Consider the following 23,154-nt stretch of genomic DNA (forward strand, 5'->3'; position numbering starts at 1 on the left):
ATTTTTCAGTTAACGTGATAGATGGACATGTGTGTACAGAATTTATTCTGCCGGTCCTCTGCACACTTTTACACCCTCCTCATAAAAACAGCCATGCATCATTTGCACAAGTTCAAACTCTTCCAACAAAAGCATTCAAGGGACACATTTTATTTTGCCTGGAACACAGACAAAGTAAGCAAAGAAAACTTTTATGACTTCCATATCTCATCAACCCTTCACATTCAACCACATGAATTGCATTCAAGATTCCCACATGCTGTTAAACAATTTTTAAAAATGGAAAAGTAACAGAAATTCATGTGCAGTTTTATAGTTCCCTTTGCATGTTATCTTGAAATGTGAAGCCACTTTATTTGACAGAATATGGAAAGAAAAGAAACCTATAGTCATTTTTCAAACTATGTACCTATGTAAAAAAAAAGTAAACAGAGGTTGCCAGAAATTAGGAGGAAACTGCATGAAACCTGGATCTTAGAAAACTTTGTTTGATAGTTATATTTACAAACACAATGCACTCTTAAAATTATTTTGTTCAAAAAACCTTTATCTGGAGTAATCATGCACAATAAAAGCAAAAGTGTTGGGGGAGAGAGGAATAAAATGAAGTACTGCATTTATTAGGAAAAAACCCAAAATATTGCATTTATCAAGGTCTAAATAAGGGACAAAAGAGGAAATGATGGAACAAGGAGGGGCATTCTCAATAGCAAGCATAATTACCCCATATTCTGCCTATTCACCGTGCTTCATAAACATGTCATCTGTTCATGAAGGGGAAAATCTGCATATTTTCCATGCAACTTATACATGCAGAATACAAGTATCTGAACAACATTTTGTGTGTTTTCTAATCAATATGCATATCCCCAAGCAGATGTTGGGGTGTACAGGTAAAACAGATTTGTATAAAACTCTGGTCAATATGCATAAACTCCAATGAACCTTGAGACAAACAAAAACCATTTTGGATATCATAAAACACACACACACACACACACACACGCACACACATTGAGTAGTTTGTTACCATTCTGAAAGAAATATCTAAAAAATTTCCTCCAGGCATAGCAATCTCCAAAGTTATAACACTATTGTTACAACACTAAGCTTTTAGAATTACATAAACAAACTCTAGTTCATATTAACATCACAGGAGATCTTGCACATCCTTAGTATATTTCTTAATTAAACATATGAGCTGGGGCCAGGATGGGGGGAAAGAGAGAACAGACCCATACTGGTGAAAATATGCTACTAATGTACATAAGCAAAATATTTCTGCACAGAATCTATTATTAAATATTCAAACAGAATTTTCTCCTGGGTCTTGCAGTTTCCCTTTAAATAGTAATTGGAGATGTAAAGTGACTCGATTAAAGTGGAATTGTTATTATTGCAAAGGAAGGCAGACTGTACAAAAAAACCAAGTGGGATTTAAGGTTCAATGCGTCTAACACTGTTGCCATTGAAGACTGACGGTGGGTAATGCTGGAGCTGAAAACCACAGGTGCTTCCTTGCTCAGCCTCGCAAAATTGCACAGATCACCAAAGGAGCAGAGTTACCGGCACGTGTGCCTCTCACCAAGTCTCCCTCTCTTTCTAGAAATTATCTGAGGAGCTCCTGGTACTTCAACAATAAACTCAACTTTGGGTTGCAAAAAAAGGAAAAAGCCAGACAGCTGTCTTCCTAAGCTGCCAGAGCTCCAATCCTATAAGCTGAAAGCCTTATTTACCTTTTTTTCCAAATGCCATGCTCACTCAGGTTCACACTCAGCTCCTGCTTTTTTCTTTGAAGAAAAAAGATTTTCTGCTCATCACAATTCAGTAAAGAGGGAAGATTTCCCGAAGGCAGCTTTCCACCTCAGCGCATGTGTCCATTTATAGTATACTAAGGACTCCATTCGGTGAAGGTTGAGCACCTTTAGAAAAAGTGCTGAACAATCTCAATCCTCAGTGAAGCTGAAAAATAATCAGCACCATCCCATAAAGGCGCTCTTCCACTCCCTCTCCATGAATCATAAATGTCTTTAGCAAAGCCCCGAAGCCATGCAGGCATGAAAGTGTGCTCTAGGTAGGATTCCTCTGATCCATCTGAAACCTGCAAGGTTCTAAGCACTCTTCTGCCAAGCACAGAGGCATCCATTTGCCTTTCACATGTCTTAACAAACAGACATCAGACCACAATCGTTGGCATATCTAGATAGTATTTATAGGCAGAAATCCATTATAGCAATCAATGAAAGTGCACTGAAGCCGTGGTTGGTTAAGCATTCTGGGTATATATGTATTCCATATTTTTAGATTAATAATAGCCACTCTAGAGGGTTACACAAAGCCTAACATAGAAACAAACTGTATTTTACAAAAACACATATCACAATGATTATGTTTAAGATGCTGCATTGGGTCACATATGAAACTTCTTTGCTGAAGCTACCCTGTTCTGCTGTTTTTGAGGCCCATGGTGGGGAAAAAAAGCAAAATATGAATGTATCAAATAAACAAAGATGAATCTTGAAAAAGGTTGATTTCAACAACCAGCATTTGTTCATACTATAGAAACCTCATGGTGATTGAATCTCACCCTGATTCTGACTACAACATAACCAAACATTTATCTTGTTTCTAAGGAAGCTCACACTATGACATGATTTGGGAACTGGGGGTCTTTCTACACTGTCCTTTAGAAGTATCAGAGCCAGAAATAGTCTAAAGATCAGAAGACAAAATCCCAGTAGAGAATTGTAGCCTAGAGGCACGAACAAGGATTGAATAATGTAAATTTGACATCTTCTGATTTAACAACAGTGCTTATGAAAGTAATCTATCAAAGAATGACATCTAAGACAGAATCCACTCATTAGGTAGAAAAAATTGACCTTTCAGCTTGATGGCAAAGGTTATTTGTAAGAGATGCATTTTGCTGGTTTAATTTATATGCAGAGTAGATTATAAGAGATTCCAAATCAAATCAACAATAACACCACAAACATTTGTAAATGTGCTACATCTGTAGGCCATGGGCTTTTTGCAAGCAAATCACAATGCAAGTAAATACATCTAAGAATTCAATTTTTCATTACCAACTGGAAATCCTACCCACATCGCTAATAAAGCCTTCAGTATTCCCCCAGACAGATGTTTAACTAAATTTCATGCTAGAGATGCAGTCACGCTCATGATAGGAGGTTTTCTTTCTCTGCAATCTGAACTAGGATTCTGTTTTTATTCAAAACGACTTCCCCTTGTCATGAGACCACCTCATAAATGCCACATCTGGGCTTAAGCAAAGGAGAAGAACAATCCATCAGCCCAAGAATGTGGTCATTTGACCACTTCCTAAGGCCAAGAGGGTTGGGCTATAATATATCCACTTTATACTGCAAGACAGCCGTGAGTAATGAACTCCTGAAATCTCAACATATGGCTCTATTTTTCCTGTGAACATTCATGAGAAAGAAATAAGATTCAATCTCTCTTTCTTAAGCAAAGATAAAAAGGAGGACCATTTTAAAACATTCATATTCTTATGTATTTCAGGTCTCAATCTTGCAAAGATTTGATGGATGTTTTCCTCCACTGTGTTTGGAAGGATTCATTTATAACACGGATGTCCTAACCTTCCTCCAAGTACCTCAGAGTGGTAAAAATGCTATCTCCTCTTCAGCTTATCATCACCACCTTTTGTTTTGTCATAACAACTCAGTAAAGCAGGCTAAGCAAAGACTGGCCATCATCACCTGTGACCTTCATAGACAATGTGAACAATGTGAACCATTTGCACAATTTGAATTTGTATGCTACAGCTGTTACATGATACAAGACATTCTCTCCACATGGAGAGAAGTAAGCAGTGGGGTACCACAAGGCTCCGTCTTAGGCCCAGTACTCTTCAATATCTTCATCAATGACTTAGATGAGAGAATTGAAGGGGAACTCATCAAATTTGCAGAGGACACCAAACTGACAGGAGTAGCCAACACCCCAGAAGACAAACTTAGGATCCAAAAAGATCTAGACAAACTTGAACAATGGGCCCTATCCAACAAAATGAGTTTCAATGTGGAGAAAAGCAAAATCTTACACTTAGGCAGGAAAAATCAAAAGTACAGGTACAGATTGGGTGAGACCTGGCTTAAAAACAGAAACTGTGAGAGGGACCTTGGAGTCCTAGTGGACAATCACTTACCTATGAGTCAGCAGTGTGCAGCAGCAACCAAAAAAGCTAATATAATTCTGGGTTGTATAACAGAGGCATAAAATCAAGATCACACGAAGTATTAATACTGCTTTATAAAACCCTAGTAAGACCATACCTGGAATATTGCAGCCAATTTTGGTCACCATATCACAAAAAAGATGTTGAGAGTTTGGAAAAAAATCAGAGAAGAGCAACTAAGATGATCAAAGGCCTGGGGACTAAAACATACGAAGAACGGCTGCAGGACTTGGGTTTGGCTAGTCTAAAGAAAAGAAGAAATAGGGGAGACATGATAGCAGTATTCCAGTATCTGAGGGGCTGCCACAAGGAAGAGGGGGTCACTTTGTTCACCAGAGCACCAGAGGGAAGGACAAGAAACAATGGTTGGAAACTGATCAAAGAGAGAAGCAACCTGGAATTAAGGAGAAACTTCCCAACAGTGAGGACAATCAACCAGCTTGCCTCCAGAAATTGTGGGCACTCCATCACTGAAGATTTTTAAGAAGAGACTAGACAATCACCTGTCTGAGATGGTATAGGTTCTCCTGCTTGAGCAGGAGGCTGGACAAGAAGATCTCCAAGGTTCCTTCCAGTTCTATTCTATTCTGTTCTGTTCTGTTCTGTTCTGTACTGTACTGTACTGTACTGTACTGTACTGTACTGTACTGTACTGTACTATTCTATTCTATTCTATTCTATTCTATTCTATTCTATTCTATTCTATTCTATTCTATTCTAGCAGTTCTTGCCATTACATAAGTATCTTGAAAAAAAATCAAATAGGCAAATATGGTTTTAAGAGCACAACTGCAAGCATGTCTTTCAGTCCTAGCTTCTTTAAGAAATAAAATGATAGAACTCTTCAATCAATCAGGCTTGCACATGAGCACATATGTACACAACTGCTTCACCCATAAGCTTGCAACTTGGAAACTGCAGTTTGTGGTTTTCTCATGGTTTACCATATCATTAGAAGACCTTGCCCAAAGTTTTCCAGCAGTAATAACCTTAAAAGTATTTTATAGCATATTTGGGGCTGCCTAGAGGGATTTTCAGACAAGGGTCCATTGTGTGCATAACACAGTAAGCCATAAAAATGCTCTGGGAATTTTCTCCTATAGCAAAAACTCTTCATTTTATTTTCAGGATTACATCTGCATGGTTATGCATAGGACCCTTCCTCTGTTAGTCCGCTTAGAACAGGGGTGTCAAATTCGATTTCATTGAGGGCTGCATCAGCATTGTAGTTGCCCTCGGGAGGTCAGGTGGGCATGGCTGGGGTGAGTGTGGCCAAGTGGTTACAACTGACTGGGTGGGTGTGGCTGGGGTAGGCATAGCCAGCTCAACGTCGCTCATTTTGGGGGGGGCACATGGGGGAGCAGGGGGGGCTGGGGAGGATCCAGGAGTCTCCATGGAGGAGTTGGAATCAGGGTGGGTGCCAAGGCCTGATCCACTGGAGGAGCCTCGCCAACCCTCTTGGACCGCGTGGGGTCCTCCGGGATGGCAGCACAGGCTGCCTGGGGCCCTGGGCAGCGGGCACCTGGCCCAGCCCTTGAGCTCCCGGGGGATTGCCCAGCTGGGCTGGGCTGGGCTGGGGCAGGGGCAGGGCAGCAGGGGCCAGTCCCTTGCTGTCTCCAGGACATCCCCACAGGCTAAATCTGGGCCCTTCGTGGGCTGGATCTGACCTGCAGGCCTTCTGTTTGACATGTCCGGCTTAGAATATATTATTCAAACGAGCATGAATGAATGTATGGTTTGAAGGGGTGGCTTCAAGTTAGTTTTCGACTCTTGGCAACTACCTGGACCAACATCCCTGCCGTTTTCTTGACAAGGGTTTTCAAATTTTAATTTTGGCTACAGACTCCTCAAGCAGAATATCTAGAGTACAGAAATCTCTTCTCAGCAAGATCAGCGTTGATATAGATGTTAGACTCAAAATTCTATGCAAATTTATTTAATGAAGAGGTCTCCGCGATTATTTGTAGTATTTAATTAATGAGCCATTTGGGAAGATGGCATTCAAAGATGCCATTCAGCTAAACATTTCTGCTGTACAGATAACTTGGAATTTGGAAGTTTTCTCTTCCAAAGCCCTATATTACAAATCACACATGTATCTAATGCAGTTTGTCTTTTCACTGCCAATGAAGAAGACAATGGAGAGAAGCCATTTACAGAGGGCCTAAAGGTAGCCCACAATTTATCTTTTAATATTCACATTTTCCTTTTTAACAAACACAGTTGATGAGATTTTACATCCTGCTTAGCCATAATACCACCTACGCTTAATATCATTATCTGTCATCTTAGATCATAAACAAATGTAATTCCAATAGAGTGGATGATTTAACTTTGTTAATTGATATTTATGTCCATTATTGTCTGTGTATTCCTGCAAATGCAGTTCCGGGGCCCTTGATGATAGTTCTGGAATTACAGTTCCTAGTATCATCATCAATCATTGAGTCTCCCTCATACACCGCCACTCTGGTGCCTTCCATGATGCTATCCTCTCTTAGAAGAATCCATGTGGGGCTGCCCCGTGCAAACTCTGTTCTATCCAGGCTATGTGGAAAGGTAGCATCATATTAAAAGGGTGCAGTAAAAATGGATAGCTTCAAGGGGAAAAATATTTTTATATGGTTTCCAAAAGATTTTACTGAAACAGTACCAGATTTAGTAGCAACATGTTAATCATTATTTCTTCCTACCACGTGGAGATATGCTCCTCGATGATCAGCATTATGACTATTCATTATCAGTAATATCCCTAAACTTGAGGTTGCAACAATAAGCCCCATTAAACAATATTTAACAATATTTAGACTAATTTCTGAGAAAATATGCATACTATAGTAATATACATACAAATTAAATTTGCATTCAGAACACAGTTTTTTTTTGCTTTTCAAATGTTGCATTTTTTTATTCATGTTGTTCTGAAAAACATACAGTAGGTAAGCCAGCACATGTGGAAGAACTCAATGCTCTAAAGAGAATATGGTGAGAAATATTCCTATAAAACTGCTACATGCTTTTAAAATGCAGGTGTGCCTTCTGCAATATTAAGCAAAATGCTTCTGGACACTTCAAATGGATGATAAGGGACACTCCCCATACTTTATGATGTCAGACAATTAAATACTAATAGCACTTTTTACAGTTCATAGAGTGACTTATAGCAAGGACCTGGGTTTCTGGAATTTCTCACTGAAAAGAAGGTCATATCAATGTTTGCTTGCTTTTCCTAGCCACAATCATAACATTTGGACAAGTAATGTCAACAATGGGGTCAATAATGTACCTTTAATGCAAGAAAAGTGTGAATTCTCCCAAACCATTTCTTTTGTTCAGCTTGTAACATAGGAAATTGAGACATATGTTTTAGGTTTGTACCTTATCGGCATTTGCAAGAATAAGACAAAGGCTGTGTTGTGAATCAGGATAAAGTGAACTGTATTGTACTCATGTCTGATCTCACAAAAGATATTCACATTTTCTATCAGAATCTGGAATTCTGTGCTTGCAATGAATTTCATAAATTTGAGGAATGTATGCAAATATAGCTTCTTTCCATTCATTTTATCTCATCTGTGGAAATAGGTTAGTGGCCTTTTGCTCATCACTACTCATATATATTAAGGAAGCCCTACCAGTTAGACTGGAATTACGCTCTGCATACTTGATTGCTGCCTAAAGCAGTGGCTGTTTCCTTCCCCATCTATTGTCTGTATCATTTAATAATGTAAAGTATGAGGTAGGGTGTCATCTTTTTAGAATTTCCCTCAACTACAGAGGCTTATGGGGGCAGAAAACCTCAGTCACAATAAGGCACTATCCCATCATACAGGAACAGAAGACAAAAAAGAAAGAATGCCAAATTTTACATTACGTTGCATCTCTGTCTAATATGCCAATCACATTTTACATACTGACATGTCCGCATATTTAGAAAATACTGTAAAGTCTGAATCAGCTCCATATGAAAAGCAGTAAAGCAGAGCTGGGCAAAGTTCTTGCTTTGAAGGGGCTATATTTCATTTTTTTTTTTAAATTTATTTGAAGAAATTGTATGTGATTGCTGACATCATTTTATGCCACTGGAGTAGGAAGGGTATTTTGAGTTTGAGAAGTTTTAAGGAGTAAAAAAGTGGTTCTTAAATCTTGCAGACTTGGTATCTGTTTTGGTACCAAACACATAAGCAGAAAATCTGAGAAAAGTTTGTTACCTTCTTATGGAACAGTTTGAGCTCTGAAGCAAGGAAGATTATCAACCCTTCAGATTTTGGAAAGTTGTAAAGACCTGCCTTTTCTGGAGAGTGTTTTAAGACAGATTCTGAAGACATCAATGGAAGCTTTCATTTTACTAAAGTGATATATTGTTTCCGTTTTATATTATTGAATCATCCTGGTTGCCTTATATTATATACTATTATGTGGCAGATCACTTAGAGTCCAGCTGGACTGAAGGAGCATATACATTTTGTAAATAAAAATAGAATTCAAAAATGAGTAACAATGCCAATAAGCATGCAGGACTCAGAAGCTAAATTCAGTACCAGAAGTATCAGAATAACACATAATAACATAGAATAACAGGAAGAAGAGGAAGAGGAGGAGGAAGAGGAAGAAAAAGGAGGAAGGAGGAGAAGGTGGCTGGAAGGGACCTTGGAGGATTTCGTCCAACCCATGCTCAAGCAGGACACCTTATATGATTCCAGACAAATGTTTCTCCAATCACTTCTTGAAAACCTCCAGTAATGGAGCACCCACAACCTCTGGAAGTAAGCTGTTCCACTGATTAATTGTTCTCATTATCACAACATTTCTCCTTAGGTCTAGGTTGTATCTTTCTTTAATGATTTTCTACTCACTACTTCTTGCCTTCAGGTGCTATGGAGAACAGGTTGAGCCCCTCTTCTCTATGAGAGACCCTCAATCCTGGAAGACTGCTATCATGTCACCCCTATTACTTGTCTTCATTAGACTATGCATACATAGTTCCCTTAACCGTTTATTGTATAGTTTAGTCTGTAGACCAGGGGTCCCCAACCTATGGGCCGTGGCCCACTACCTGGCCATGGCCCTTGGCCACCAGGCCGCGTGAAGAGATGGCCAGGGCATGCGCACACGCAAGTGTCATGGTTCCGATAGATGAAACCCAATAAAGGCAAGGATTCTTCCTTAAAGAACTCACACACCCCACACTCGTGCTAGCGGCGAGCATCCTGCCGGCACTAGCGCTGCCCCATCCCCGAGTATCTCGCTGGCACTAGCTCCATCCCACCCACCCCCGCACGTCCCGCCGGCACTAGCACCCCAACCCCAAGCATCCTGCCGGCGCTAGCGTCGCCCCACCCAAGTGGGGCAGTACATGAAACCACGGCCCCTCCGGTCCGCAGAAAAAACACACTCCACGGAACCAGTACCTGGTGCTCAAAAGGTTGGGGACTTCTGCTTTAGACTCCTTTATCAACTTTGTTGTTCTCTTCTGTATTCTTTCTCGACCATTTTTTTTCTATTGTGATGACCAGAACTGGATGCAGTGTTCCAAGTATGGCCTCACTAGTCCAGTATAAAGGTCGCTTCTCATGATCTTGATGCTAACCCCCTCCCTCCCCGTTTATGCAATTATACAACTGCCATTTGTTTTTTTGTTCTGGCAGCTGCAGCACACTGCTGGCTCATACTCAGTGCTGTTCCACTAGGACACCTAAATGTCACTTACAGTTACTACTGTTGAGCCAGGTACCACCTATTCTGTACCTGGTTTTAATTAATTACTTGGTTTTAATTTAATTAATATTTGTATTAATTTAATTAGCATTACTATTTAATTTAATTAGTATTTGGTCTTAATTAGCATTAAAAACTAATGCTGGACAGTCCTTCGGATTTGATTAGGGAGAGCAAACTGGATCCCATGGAAATGCAAATGCCTTACACTTGTCTACCACTTATTGAAGTTCTCAGGGTGGCAGGGTTCTAGCAGAAGCCACCCTCCAGCAACCAGCCAGTCCAAAAAGTGACAAGCTGCTCCAGTGACACTACATTTCGGCTTCCCTGTGTTCCAAGGCCTCTCTTCCCACTTGAATTCAAAGCAATGTTGTAGCCTTAATGTGCATTAAAAAAAATGATTGTGAAATAGATGCTTCAGTTTTCATCCAATTAATTCCCCTGAATACTGATCGGTGACAATAATAATAAAGGTTTAGTTTGATTATATCCACTAGCTGTATTAAACAGTTAAATAAGGCTACAAGTATTCCACTTCATCTGTGCTCAATCCACAAATGGAACTAGATCATCAAATGTGCTTCATGTCTGATTATGAATAAAACCCTCCAAGCCCATTTGCACTACTGCATTCTCAGAAAGCTTGCCTATTACATGCAACCTCATCTTCCTCATATCTGACCTACATAGTTGGTTCTTTCTCCATGATCCCCAGGTGGTTTAATGGATTCACATTTCACTTTTTCTGTTCAGAGCAACTCACCAAAATTCATGCCTGGGTATCAGTTAGAATCAAGATCCAGGTCTGCTCAAGGCTCAGGTGTGTTTGCACTTGCAGTAGACAGATTTTTCATAATACAAGTGAATAATAATAGTAATAATACCATATATAATATTAAAAGTATAATACCTTTAACATCCTCAAGAACACCATCTACCATCCCAGTTTGTTCAGAAGGACTCAATAGGTAGATAAAAAAGCCAAATCCAAACTAAACATCTAGGTGACTGTGTGATGAATCATAACATCATATGGTATTACTAAGAGACGGAATTATTTGGAGGAACTGCATATGAAGGCCAACACCAGCTAAAGAACCAGCAGCTGTGATTTTACACTGTTGTATATATAATAATACCATATGAATTCCCATAATCAGCAGATAGCCAAAGCTATTTACTTTTCACTAAGTCCAGGGCAAACTGTTGTCCAGTCATCATTTCAGCCCTGGGCTAATAGGCCCTTGGAGGAATCCGGATAACTTCCCTGCAGTTATCCTCCCCATTCTGCTCCTCCCCATTAAGCCACTCTGTTGAGCTAGGGGAGGGTTTCCTATGGAGACTCTTGGGGATTCTATGAAGCACTCTAAGCTTGCTGCATCTCACAGACCAAATTCAGGAAAAAAATAAGAAAGAAGCAAAAAGAGGGACAGCATATTCCAGCATCCAGTCCTTATTTTTCTGGAGTTAGCCTTCTGCCCACAATCCTATATATGTCTTCTCAGGGCTGCACCTGTAGTGCCTCAGGTTGCAAACATCAGCCTATAAGGAGTCATCTTAATTTACGGCCAGGAGCGGGGGTGGGGAGGAAATCAGCTTAAAACTCTCTCCCTTTCTCTCCATTCTTCTATCAACATGGTGCATTACTCCCAGGCTCATGTAGTGATATTTGAATAGAATTCAGATCTCTTCACTTTCCTTTTCTTCCTAAATTAAGACACCAGTTTATATTTGGGGCCGGGATGTATTTGCTAGAATTATTTTATTGCTCTTCCCCCCACCCCATCCTTTCTTCCCACAAAAACCCTGCAAGATAGCCTGGCCTGAAAGAGACTGACTACCATGGCTGAATTTTGAGAAACTCAATTTTCCTCTATTGATGCAATACTTTCACCACTCTTCTCCTTATTTAGTGGGTATGTAGAAATAGATAACCCCTCTCCCCACCATCTAGTGAAAGAATCTCAAGCAGGATGTGTCGAATCCTGTTTCACTGACTGACGGCAAATGTATCTCCCTTCCTCCCGATTGGTATTTTCTACAAGCAACTCCCTCCCTGAAGTTGTTAGTAGTTCATATAGGGGAGAAACTACTGTATATTTTTCAAATAGCAATAGCGCCTAGACTTATATACTACCCCACAGTGCTTTGCAGCACTCTCTGGGAGGTTTACAATGTCAGCATTAGGTTCTTACTTTAACAACCTCAGAAAGATGGAAGCTGAGTCAACTTTGAGCCTCATCAGGATCGAACTCCAGGCTGTGAGCAGAGTTTGCTGGCAATTCTGTGTGGGAAAAATTCTGAGAAAGAAATATTTTGGGAAATATTAAAAAGGCAGAATATATTTCCCCAAAGGAATAATGGAGAAGATCTTTAAAAAGACAGAAACCAGCCCCCAGAAATCAGTCCCAGCCCCTAGGCAGAGGCCAGCTTTTAGAAATGCAAATTCAATAATCCATTCAGGAATGTTGGGGCCAGGAAGCTAAGAGCTATGAGATTAGGAAGACAAAGACCTCTAAAAACTACATACCCCACCCAAACTCTAAAAGACATGACCTTTGGGGACATAAAAGGATTAACCCACCAATACCAAAAGAGCACATTTAGACTCAGGTCAAAGTACATGACACAGGAAATACAAAGCCTCAAACAGGAACAGGAAACAACCTCAAGAGCCTCAGAAGGTATAAAAACCCACCACTCCCGGCAACATGTGGTCACCTTTCCCAGAGCCATGCTTCTTTCTAGCTTTGCTCTTCAATTAACTACAACCTTCTTTCTAAAGCACTCTCCATTTTATTCATTCCCAGCTTGGACTGGACCCTGATGAAGATTTTACCTTCAACAACTGCATTCTAACCACTGCACTACCAGGGCTCAGTGGTTAAATGCCTATTTAAAAGGTACTACATAAATTTAGAAAAGGTCCCCAACCTTTCTTCTCTTCTCCATTACTTGATCATACTCTTTTTAATCATGATATCAATTTGTTCAATACATGGAGTAGGAAGCTAGAGGATTTTACAGGACCAGGCTTAGCTATTGATGGAAACTATGAATAAAATTTGCAAGAAGAATAATTACAAGTACCATCTTGGTTTCCAATGACTTAACTTCAATCATTTTTTCATAAAATATGTAAATCTCATCAATTGATACCATTAACATTTGAAGAATATCTTCTTTATAGGAGGAGAATCTCATTAATGTTATATAAGACTTTTGTATTAAGCATGGTAGATTTTCTTGAAAGTCTTTTAAAAACTCCAGGGGAATGATTGAAGATCTGAACTTGATGAATCCCACTGGAACTCTCTGTGGCCCACAGTTTCTTCAAAATTCATTTTAGCAAATCACCAGGAATTGATAACCCACAGGCAACTCAGACACTCTGCTATAAATTGCATTATATAAATTGTAACATTTTCAGACTGAATTGGCAGAATTCAAGACTGGATTTAGGTCAACTGATGCCCTAAGCAGAGCCTAAAAATGTTGTCCCTCCACAGAAGTAAAATTCCCATAAGATGAGATGGAATCAAACGTGATATCTGACATCTTCCAATCAGACTTTCAAACTTTAGTCACTCACCATGCCCAAGAAAACATTTTTTTAACAATGACAGATAAAGACAATTTTTTAAAAATGACTAGATTATCACAGTGAAACAACTGAGGGCGTATAGCTGGGGGGGGAGCCCCTGTGTGGTAAACCCCTTTCCTTGGTGTCCGAAGCATGGCCTTACTTTGCTTAAAGTTTAATCCAGGGCTAGCAGATTGGTACATATCACTGCCTATAATTGCAGTCCCAATTATTATTGAGCCTTTCTAGTTTAAAATTTTGAAGAAATTGTGAAATAACATTTTATATATTTTCATAACAATTTCTGCTACTGGTTCATTGATCAGATTTTCCAGGAAATAAAATTATTCAATATTAGCTCTTACTTTGTAATTGTAAAACATGGAAAATTAATATACATCTCTAATTGGATGAGTGGTATTTCTTGAAAATTGACTGAAACATTAACCAAACAGTAGTTGTAGAGAGCTCTGAGTGCCCTGCGGTGAATAATAACTAGTGGTCAGATTTGAGGAAATGTCTTAACTATATCAACTTTTTTTAAAAAGTTGGCTATATAAATATAGCTATATATTTGGCTATATAAATATAGGTTCTGGATAAGAATATTCAATATGGGTTATATATGCAGTTTCACATGCCCATATTTTATTTTTAAATATTTTTCTCCTTATTTTTTAACTTTTGAATTGTCTGTTATTTGCTCTATGGTATAAACCAAATTCAGAAACTCAAAAGGTGGTTTTTTTCCCCAAGTAACCAAGAGGGAGGCAGAGGACTTTCCAAGGTGAACAACCAGAAGGTTTGCTCATTTATTATCTTACAAGATATCATACCATAGACTTTCTCAATCTTGGCTTTGGCTGGGAATGATAAGAGCTAACGTTCAATATATCCAAGCAGCATCCAGTTTGGAGATAGTATTATGGAGATTAGTCTCAATGCTGCTTGACTGCCATCACTTTGGGACACGCATCACTGTTCTTAGACTCTCCTCAAGGTCCATATCATTATCAAACATTAAAAACAAGGCACTTCAGAGTCAGAGTCAGAGTCACCAGGAGTGGAGATGGTACGTGGAAAGACCATGAATTCTGGCACGGAAAATAAATTCTTACATAGAATGCTTTTATTTTAAGGGGCTGTTCTTTGTACTGAATTCCAACTAATGGGTCTTTTGATTTTCATGTCTATCTGGAATGCTTTCATGCCATCTTGGTAATTTTACTCAAAACTGCAGCAACATATAAAACATCATACAATTATAAAGCATCAAAACATGTCTTAACAAGCGGGAGTGGTTCCTAGTGCCAGTGTCCTCATTCATCTCAGATATACACAACTCCTCATTCCTTAGTTCCCAAAAGCTTTTTCTAGGAGCCGGGTCTTCCAGATTCCTAAGCATCATGAATGAAAGCATAGCGGTAGCCTATTCTGCAGAAGGGATGCTCCTAGAGAGAATCCATTCTTCTGAGTCACCTCCCACTGCTCTTCACACTGGGGGGGGGAGGGATAAGGCCTCTTAGCATGTACTCTTTGCAGATTCTATTTGTAGTAAATGGTCTTTTAAATAACTGAAGACCTGATAACTTCATTCTTCTAAATGTAACCCACACCTAGAGCAGAATTACCCAGTGGCCGATTACAGGGCATTTCTTTGCAGTTGGGAACAGTCATTCCACTTTCTCCATAGATGGGACAAACACTTCTTAATTGACCTTTCAAGTGTCAGATTTATTAATCAGGAAAAGCATTCAATAACGTGATCATGAGAAGTCATAATTCAAAGGAAAATGTCATTCTCAGTGCAATATTCTGAGAGAACAAACAGAAGAGGACTGGAACCAAATATTGGAAAGTACACACTGCCCCAGCAAACAGCAATTCCAGAAGGCTTTATTAAGGCAAACTTCCACCTTAGGCAACAGAGGGATTTTTCTTTTCCTGTAATTACAAGGAAAGAAATACAAGGACATCAGAGACCAGCCTTTGAGGTTTGATTTGACGTTGACTTCAAAGAGGCTTACCCTGTTCATTTACAACACTATGACTAGAACTCTGCTTCTGTTAAGTGCCACTGTTGAATTGTGTCAGGAGCAGCCATGGTTTACAATACAGACTTCAAGTTTAGTAGGAATTTTTGTAGCTTGATAGAAGGAGTTGGGGTTGTTGTTGTTTTTTTTGCAAAGAAACTAATTCTCCTTTTTCTTGCATATGTATTAATTAGAAGTATCAAAAGGCTGCTATTAGGATGAAGGTAAAGCTGGAATTGTTGACACTCCCTCATTCCCTTGGGTATGACGTTGCTGTCACTTGTCCCAAGTTCTGGATTAGAGAACTGTAATCTGTGGCCTCATGGGAAACACAATTCTTGCATCTACAACCATCCAATGCTAAATGGAGGGCAGTATCAAACAAAAGAGATATTTTTATTTTGGCACCACAAAACTGTACTCCTCCCTCCTCCATCATAAATAATTTCTGTAGTTTAATGTGTGGTAGGATTCCCTCCCCTTTGTTCTTAGATACCTACAATATGTTTTTCCAGCACAGCTGGGCTGCCAAAAGGTCGTAGGATTTGGCAGCCATCCCAGAGGTTAAAAATTAATTTTTCCTTATTAATACAACCCAGGGTCCCACAGGAGAGGATCCGAGTCTTATCTGAACCTGACAGCTTCCTAATGTTCTCCTCTATGGCTATTGATGGTACAAGGCCACTATATCCTGGAATGCAACCATGCTGGAAGCCTGCTAAACAGCCATGTTCCCCCCTAATTTTTGTTTGCTTTCCTTGTCCAAGAGCTGGGGGGGTTGCTCTATTGCAGAGAAATAGGGCTTAAAAACCAGGAATCTTACGCATCTATTCAAGGACATCATGGTAGAACATCTGGATTTGTCTTTAACTAGTATCCTGCCTTTGAATTTCAAGCTAGAAGAGACTAATGTTTTCACACCTTGAGAGATACAAATTATCTTTAGGCAAGCAAAAGCCAAGGTAAGAGCCCTCAAAGCAGACTCATAACATATTGAAAGAAAAGTGAAGAGAGGAATAGATTTGAATGAGTCAGAAGGAAGAGAGAGAAGTGTCACCAGTACAAAATATGCAGAGAATAATTCTTGTGCTTTCTTTGGGGGCCAATAATTTAAAATGGCTCCAGGATGAGCAATTATTCTTCCTAATAAGTCAAGAAAACAAAATTCCAAGACCTTTATATTGCAAGTATTTGGGTATCAGTGGGGCTAATACCACAAAAGAAAAGTTCAAAACATAATGAAGAGAACAGTTCTCTTTTCAAAAGTTAATACAACCTTTTTAAACTTCTGACAATGTATAGTCCAAGTTATATTCCACAGTATAAGCCTGGGTGAATTGCAGCTATGATAGAGTTGCTTATGATGCTTTCACAGTACAATTCATACTGTACTGAATACTATTGTCAAGTTCAGTAGTTATAGTATTATTTTTTAATTCAAGGGCTTTTTGAGATTTAGTATTGACCATCAATCTTTGGCAAGTTCTACTTCAATTAAATGACGGTAAGATACTTTCCTCCATCTGAGATCCTTGCCATTTCCACAGCCAAACGTACAGGAAGCAACACTTAGTAAAATATGGAGATCAATTGCTACATGTTTCTGTCACTCAAGTAAACTCTACTTCCCTTATAGGATTCTGGTATTTGGGGAAAAAATCATGCAGTATTGGTGAGGCATTAGGATTACTGAGTAACTCATACATTTGTCAGGGGGGATCACTCAACAATAAAACTCCTTAAACTGAAGAAACTAACATATATTCAAGAATTATACAATGCCCAAGCAACATTCCAAACACAGATTCAACTCACCTGTATATCCAGTAGTATCAAAACTTTAAAATAAGAGAAGGTTAAGAAAACACAATCTATGGAAGTGAGGAAAATGCTTGAGAATTGGTGACAGAGAACATTTAGTGGAGAAGAGAGAATATACGCTAAAGGGGTTTTTAAAAGGTACTAGCATTGTGCTACAATCTGCTTTGGAAAAAATGACTGAAGGGAACTAAGAAATACTCAGATTCCCTGAAAACCAGATTAGTTGATTTTAAAAATGATTTATTACATGTCATTAAGTTGTTCTCTACTCTTAGCAACCACATCGATTCTTTCCATGATGACCTTTCCCTAACCTGGTCCTTCAGCATTTCCAACAGTGCACTCATCACTATTGTAACTAAGTCTATCCACCTTGCTGCTGGTCTCCTTCTAATTTTCTTTCCTTTCATCTCTCCCAGCAATGGAGCTTTTGCATAACGTGCCCAAAATAGGATAATTTGAGTTGGACATTTGTGCCTTGAGTGAGAATTCTGGGTTGATTTGCTCAATGATCCAGCAATTTGCTTTCATGGCTATCCATGCATTTCTCAGAAGTCATCTCCAACACTAAAAATTCAAAAGCTTAATAATATTCTTCCTATCTTGTTTCTTCAAAGTCCATCTTTCACTTCCATAGAGTATCACAGGGAATACCATGGCTTGCATGATGCTCATCTTTGTAGGTATAGACACCTCACAGCATCTGAATATGTTTTCTAAAGTCAATTTAAACATTAAACATTTAAACACTCTATTCTTTGCTCATTAGTCATTAATAAATAAAAACATTCCACTTGTTTTGAAATTTTATATTCCTTTTTAAAAAGTTCCACTACATCCATCTATAAGAACATGTCATATTTTTGGTCAGAATTATTGTTTATATTATCATTTCTTCCATTTCAGTTCAATCCACCTCTAACCACACCAAAAGATTTAGCCATTCATTTGCAGACTAGAGTTTGCAAAACTGAGTCATATTTACAAACAAAGAGGCCACTGGGAAGTGTGATAGAAGCTTTGTATTCTTCCCGCAAACATATAGCCAGTATTTACAAATGGAAAAAGACAAATGAAATATGAGATAGCTGTTTTATATTGCCTACCACACAATTACTGATATTTTGGAACTATTTCTTTTTCCTTACATATGCACTTCTATATATATTGATCTAAAAAAAATAGAGGTTCCCCACTGAGTTTGCCAGTGAGAGTTATTCTAAATTCATATATAGTGTTTTAGAGCAATATTTTTAAATAATTCCTCCATTTGAAAACTTTATCAAATAAGAAACCAACAATCTACTTAATAAAGGAAGCTGCTTTATATCCAATCTCTCCTTTTCTTTAAAAAAAGTCACCCATTTGTCAAATATGATAAAGGTTCAGAGAATATGACAACTTCCTTAGAAACATGTAGATACACTTCTTCCTCCACAACTTTCACTTATGTAAACCCAGCCTTTTTAAATTCATTGGTTTCAATTGGAGCAGTTTAAATAGTGTAGTGAACTCTCTTGCTGAAATTAATGAATTTTACAAGTGTTTAGCTGGCTGAATTACATCTTATTGTAGAATAGATAGGAATCTTGTTAAAGGCAACATTGCAAATACTAGTTAAATGGAGCTACTCCAACTCAGCCAATTCTTTAGAAGTTGCTCTAGTCAGGCTTCCTGGAGTAAGGAGGACAACGAGCCCAAACATAAAACACAACTAAGCCTTTCCAAAACATGGCCCAGATAATTTCTTTTAGGAAGCAATATATACCTGCTATGGTCAATCTCAGGGCTCTAGGCTTTAAAAGTTACCAGTGAACTGTATCAATGACCAAATAAGGCAAAATAGCACTCTTAATTAAAGGCAAGCATGCATGTTTCAAAGATGTTTTTGACAACCATCCAGTTCCTTTTCAAAGCCCTCATTTCCAAGAAAAACTTTAACTCGGCCAAAGAAACCAGTTAGTAGCTACCAAATATTTGCTGCAGGCTTGCGTTTCCCCATTGCAATATTTTTTTGCTAGATTTACTGAAGTCATTTCTGCAAATGTTAGCTTTCAGCAAAGCATTTCAAGGTCTTTATGAGCACATATTGCGCCAAGTTGCACAAACAATATTTGAATTGCTGTGCGGCATGGCCATCCAAAACTGGATTTATTTGTTTTGGCTCCCTTTTATAGCTAGTCAAGGGAGATTAAAATAGCTGGTAGTCCAAGCATCTGATTTATCCTTGGTCTCCCATTCACTGCCCAAAACTGTCCTCTCAACACCACATATATGCTGGCAACCGCTCTGTTCACCCCTTCCAGTTTTAGGAAATGTATCTGAACTACAGAAGGCTTTTTCACTCTTCGTAGAGTACCAGACTATTTTCTATTTAAAACTCTTCCCTTTTCACATTTGACATCTCTTTGGGGAACTGAAGCAGGCTTTCATTATGGATGAACACACCAGATCCTGGCATAAATTTATCTACATCTAACATGTGTTTTTACCCTGCTTTGTTAATTACCAAAGCCATCTGTGGGGAAGTCAGGGCTTCCTCCTTGTCATGATTTATCTTTATCTCTTACTAGATTAGGTACTGAAGTCACATTAGTAGATCTCAGGTATCACACTCATGTCTCTGAAGATAGAGCCTGACCGATACAAATAAAATTACAGGTGAATTAACCAAATCCACCATTAAGTCTGCATCTTTGTCAAACAAGAGCTGATTGGCATGGACTTAAAGTGGCATATTTGGGAAGAAAGACAAAGAGCCATTTGCACATGCCAAGGATCATAGATTATTCAACACTGGATGTCTCTCGCAGCTAAAGATTTGAATTGCTTATCCTGATAAATATTTGTAAGAAGAGAGCAACAAGCCGGCCAGAGCTTTTCCCCCTCCCCCACCTCCTTTTATCTCTTCAGACTGCTTTATTATTGTCTTCCAAGGCGGCACCTATGCAAGTTTCCTTTTCCTTTTATAAGAAAACAGGCTAGTCCTTCCATCTATGCTGGCTCAGGAATTCTGGGGGTTGAAGTCCATGAGTCATAAAAGAGCCAACGTTGCCTACCCCTGGGCTAGTCAGTGAAAATCTATGAGCCATGTAAGCTTTGCTTTTTCACACAACCAACTATGCCACCCTGCCTCTATAGATGTTCAAAGCAACACCTCATATAAGCTGAACACAGAACATTGCCACATTTGAAGGCAGTTGCCACTCTCTCTTATAGGACTGAATCTTCCAATGGGGAAAGATGGACTCAGTTCCGATATATTCAGAACCAAACAGATAGCTTTGATTCAAATATGCCATTCAAAGATAGCACGGGAACAAAACAAAAAAAAGTTCTTCAGAAAGCATGACACAACAGTTACAAAAAAAAACCCCTAGAGGCATTATTGTTTAGAACAGACATGTCAAACTCGCAACGTCATGTGATTTCGTGCAACGCATCAGGACGGTTTTGCCATTGCCGGCAATGGGGTGGGTGCAGCTTCTGGATGATGTGTCCGGCCTGTGGGCCGGCAGTTTGACACTCCTGGTTTAGAATGTCTATACAACTCAAAAAAAAAAATTAAGACTGGACATAAAAGTGCTACTGGAAGAGTTAGATACACCTTGGTTCTTGAATGTATCAGGAAGATACTGTACATGCCTTACCATCACAGCCATAACTTGAATTAACTTCACTCTTAGAGGAACTCTGGGAGGGCTGTGCACTCAGATTACACCCAGTAGCTCAATGAAGATTATTCTAACCCAAGTCTACTTTGTTGGACTACATTGATTGGACTACAGCAGCGACAATGAAATACTTTATTACAAACATGTAAAGCTCTCAACAGAATCTGTACATCATGGCAACACATTAATTTTTTTTCACATACCATTTGGACCTCAGTTATATTTGAGAAACAGTTACTAGAGTGAACTCAACTGAACTAGCTGAAATCTGTTTCTCAGTAACAGTACTTGGGATTCATGCTGTGAAACTGCGATGGTATCTTCATCAAAATACTTTTTTACAAGGAGGTCACAAAATACTAATCACACAGAGTAAGTCATAATGTGGCTTCTTCTGTTTTGGTTTAGAAAAAGTTCTTTGAACCCAAGCCGTGTGGTTTCTGGCTTAGTGTTATTTGGCAATTCAACCCCTCTGTCTTTTTCAGTTCAGAGTTGATAATACAGTGGTCAGATGCTGGCCTACAACTGGAGAATCTCTCTTCCACAGGGCATATTGGCTGACTTTAGATCAATCACAGTTTCTCAACCGCTTTCAAAGATGTTGCAAGGGTAAAATCTGGGGAGATCAACATGGACATTGAGCAATCTCTCAGAGATATAAGGCAGGATATAAATAATAAAAAAAAAACAACCAACCATGCCTTTGTACAATACTGAAACCCAGCCTTTTGTTTTAACAGTACTTTCTAATAAATAAATCGCTCTTCCAATTTCCTGTTACAAGAAATGTGTTGACAGTAAAGGAAACAAGAACTTTTTCCTTTTGGTTTCCTATTTATTTAAATGACCCTATTTTCTTACTGCCATAATGAGGGAGTGGTGCTTGGCAAAGAAAGCTACTTAAAGTAGATTTGTTGGGAATGCTTACATTTGCTCTTGTAAAACATACTGAGCCTTTCATGCAACAAAGTGTTATGCTTATAAGTGTTTCTTAATTATAACACATCAGGTTGGGAGAAGAGACTCCAGCTGAGTAAGCCAGTAGAAGGTTTACTTCTGTATACACATTATTTGATCTTTCAGGTTTGTTTATTAACAGCTTCTCAACTTTTGCTCCTTCTTTTGTCAACATCTTCTCAATTTCTTGAACTATTCTCTGGAAACCCCATTTGTTATCTGTAGGGGAAAAAAGCTACCCTGATTATTTTTGCATTATTGGGGACCAGAACAACAAACTTTGCTGAAACGTCTACTTTAAACTCAGGAGGTAAAAGGTAAAGCCTCTTCCCAGTCAAATTCAACTCTTGATGATTACTAGACTTTGGATTCAAAGCCAAAAAGTGCTTTGATGCAAGCATGGGCACCCATGTGTCTGCAACTCCTTAAACCAAATGTGTGTTTTGCAGTTGTGCGATCCTAGGAAAGGACACACTTGCTTTAAGGAATTGCAGACAGGGGCTATGTGTTCCCTAAGCACATTTTGTCTTTGAATCTAAAGAGATGCTCACCTCTCCTGCTCGATCAGGGGGCTGGACTAGAAGACCTCCAAGGTCTATTCTATTCTATTCTATTCTATTCTATTCTATTCTATTCTATTCTATTCTATTCTCTAGTGACTATATGAATGCTGTCGTGCAGATTTCTTGGCATAATAATAATTTGTCATTCTCTACTTTTGGATTTTTTTTTCACTTTAGGCTAATCTACAGTCTGGGGATTTCTTGGTAGACTCCCATCCAGGTCTGGGATAATCAGGTCTGACCCCACTTCATTTTTTCAGATTAGACACAGTCAACTAGCTAGTGCCATCTGCTAAGGCAAAAGGAACTCATAGCCTAGTTATAGGCCTTATAGGGAAGCTTTGGCAGTGTGCTCCTTGCAACATGTTATCATCACAATCTATTTTTAAGCTTTGAATATCTCAGGAGATAAAGCAACAAAAATAGCTAAGAAATGCAGATTGTATTTCAAAGAGAAATATGTATATTCAAGGAGAATGCAGTTTGCATAAAATGAATTATTTTTGCAAATAAGAAATGCTTGCTAATACAATTGCTGGTAGATTCCCCCCAAAATATGGCCCTGGACATTATACACATTTTA

At 38.8% G+C, this 23,154-nt stretch overlaps 1 protein-coding gene across 1 annotated transcript in view; it reads right to left on the reverse strand.

Annotated features, from left to right (window-relative positions):
• Positions 1–1,755, reverse strand: part of NRP2 (neuropilin 2) — a 159,256-nt gene extending 157,501 nt beyond the window's left edge. The window contains exon 1 of the mRNA XM_029284702.1: positions 1,737–1,755. Within this exon, the coding sequence (XP_029140535.1) occupies positions 1,737–1,755 (19 nt within the window). The remainder of the gene's footprint in view (positions 1–1,736) is intronic.
• Between the last annotated feature and the right edge of the window lie 21,399 nt (positions 1,756–23,154).

Source organism: Protobothrops mucrosquamatus, unplaced genomic scaffold, assembly GCF_001527695.2.
Source record: "Protobothrops mucrosquamatus isolate PMUCROS unplaced genomic scaffold, P.Mucros_1.0 scaffold_9, whole genome shotgun sequence".
NCBI lineage: Eukaryota > Metazoa > Chordata > Lepidosauria > Squamata > Viperidae > Protobothrops > Protobothrops mucrosquamatus.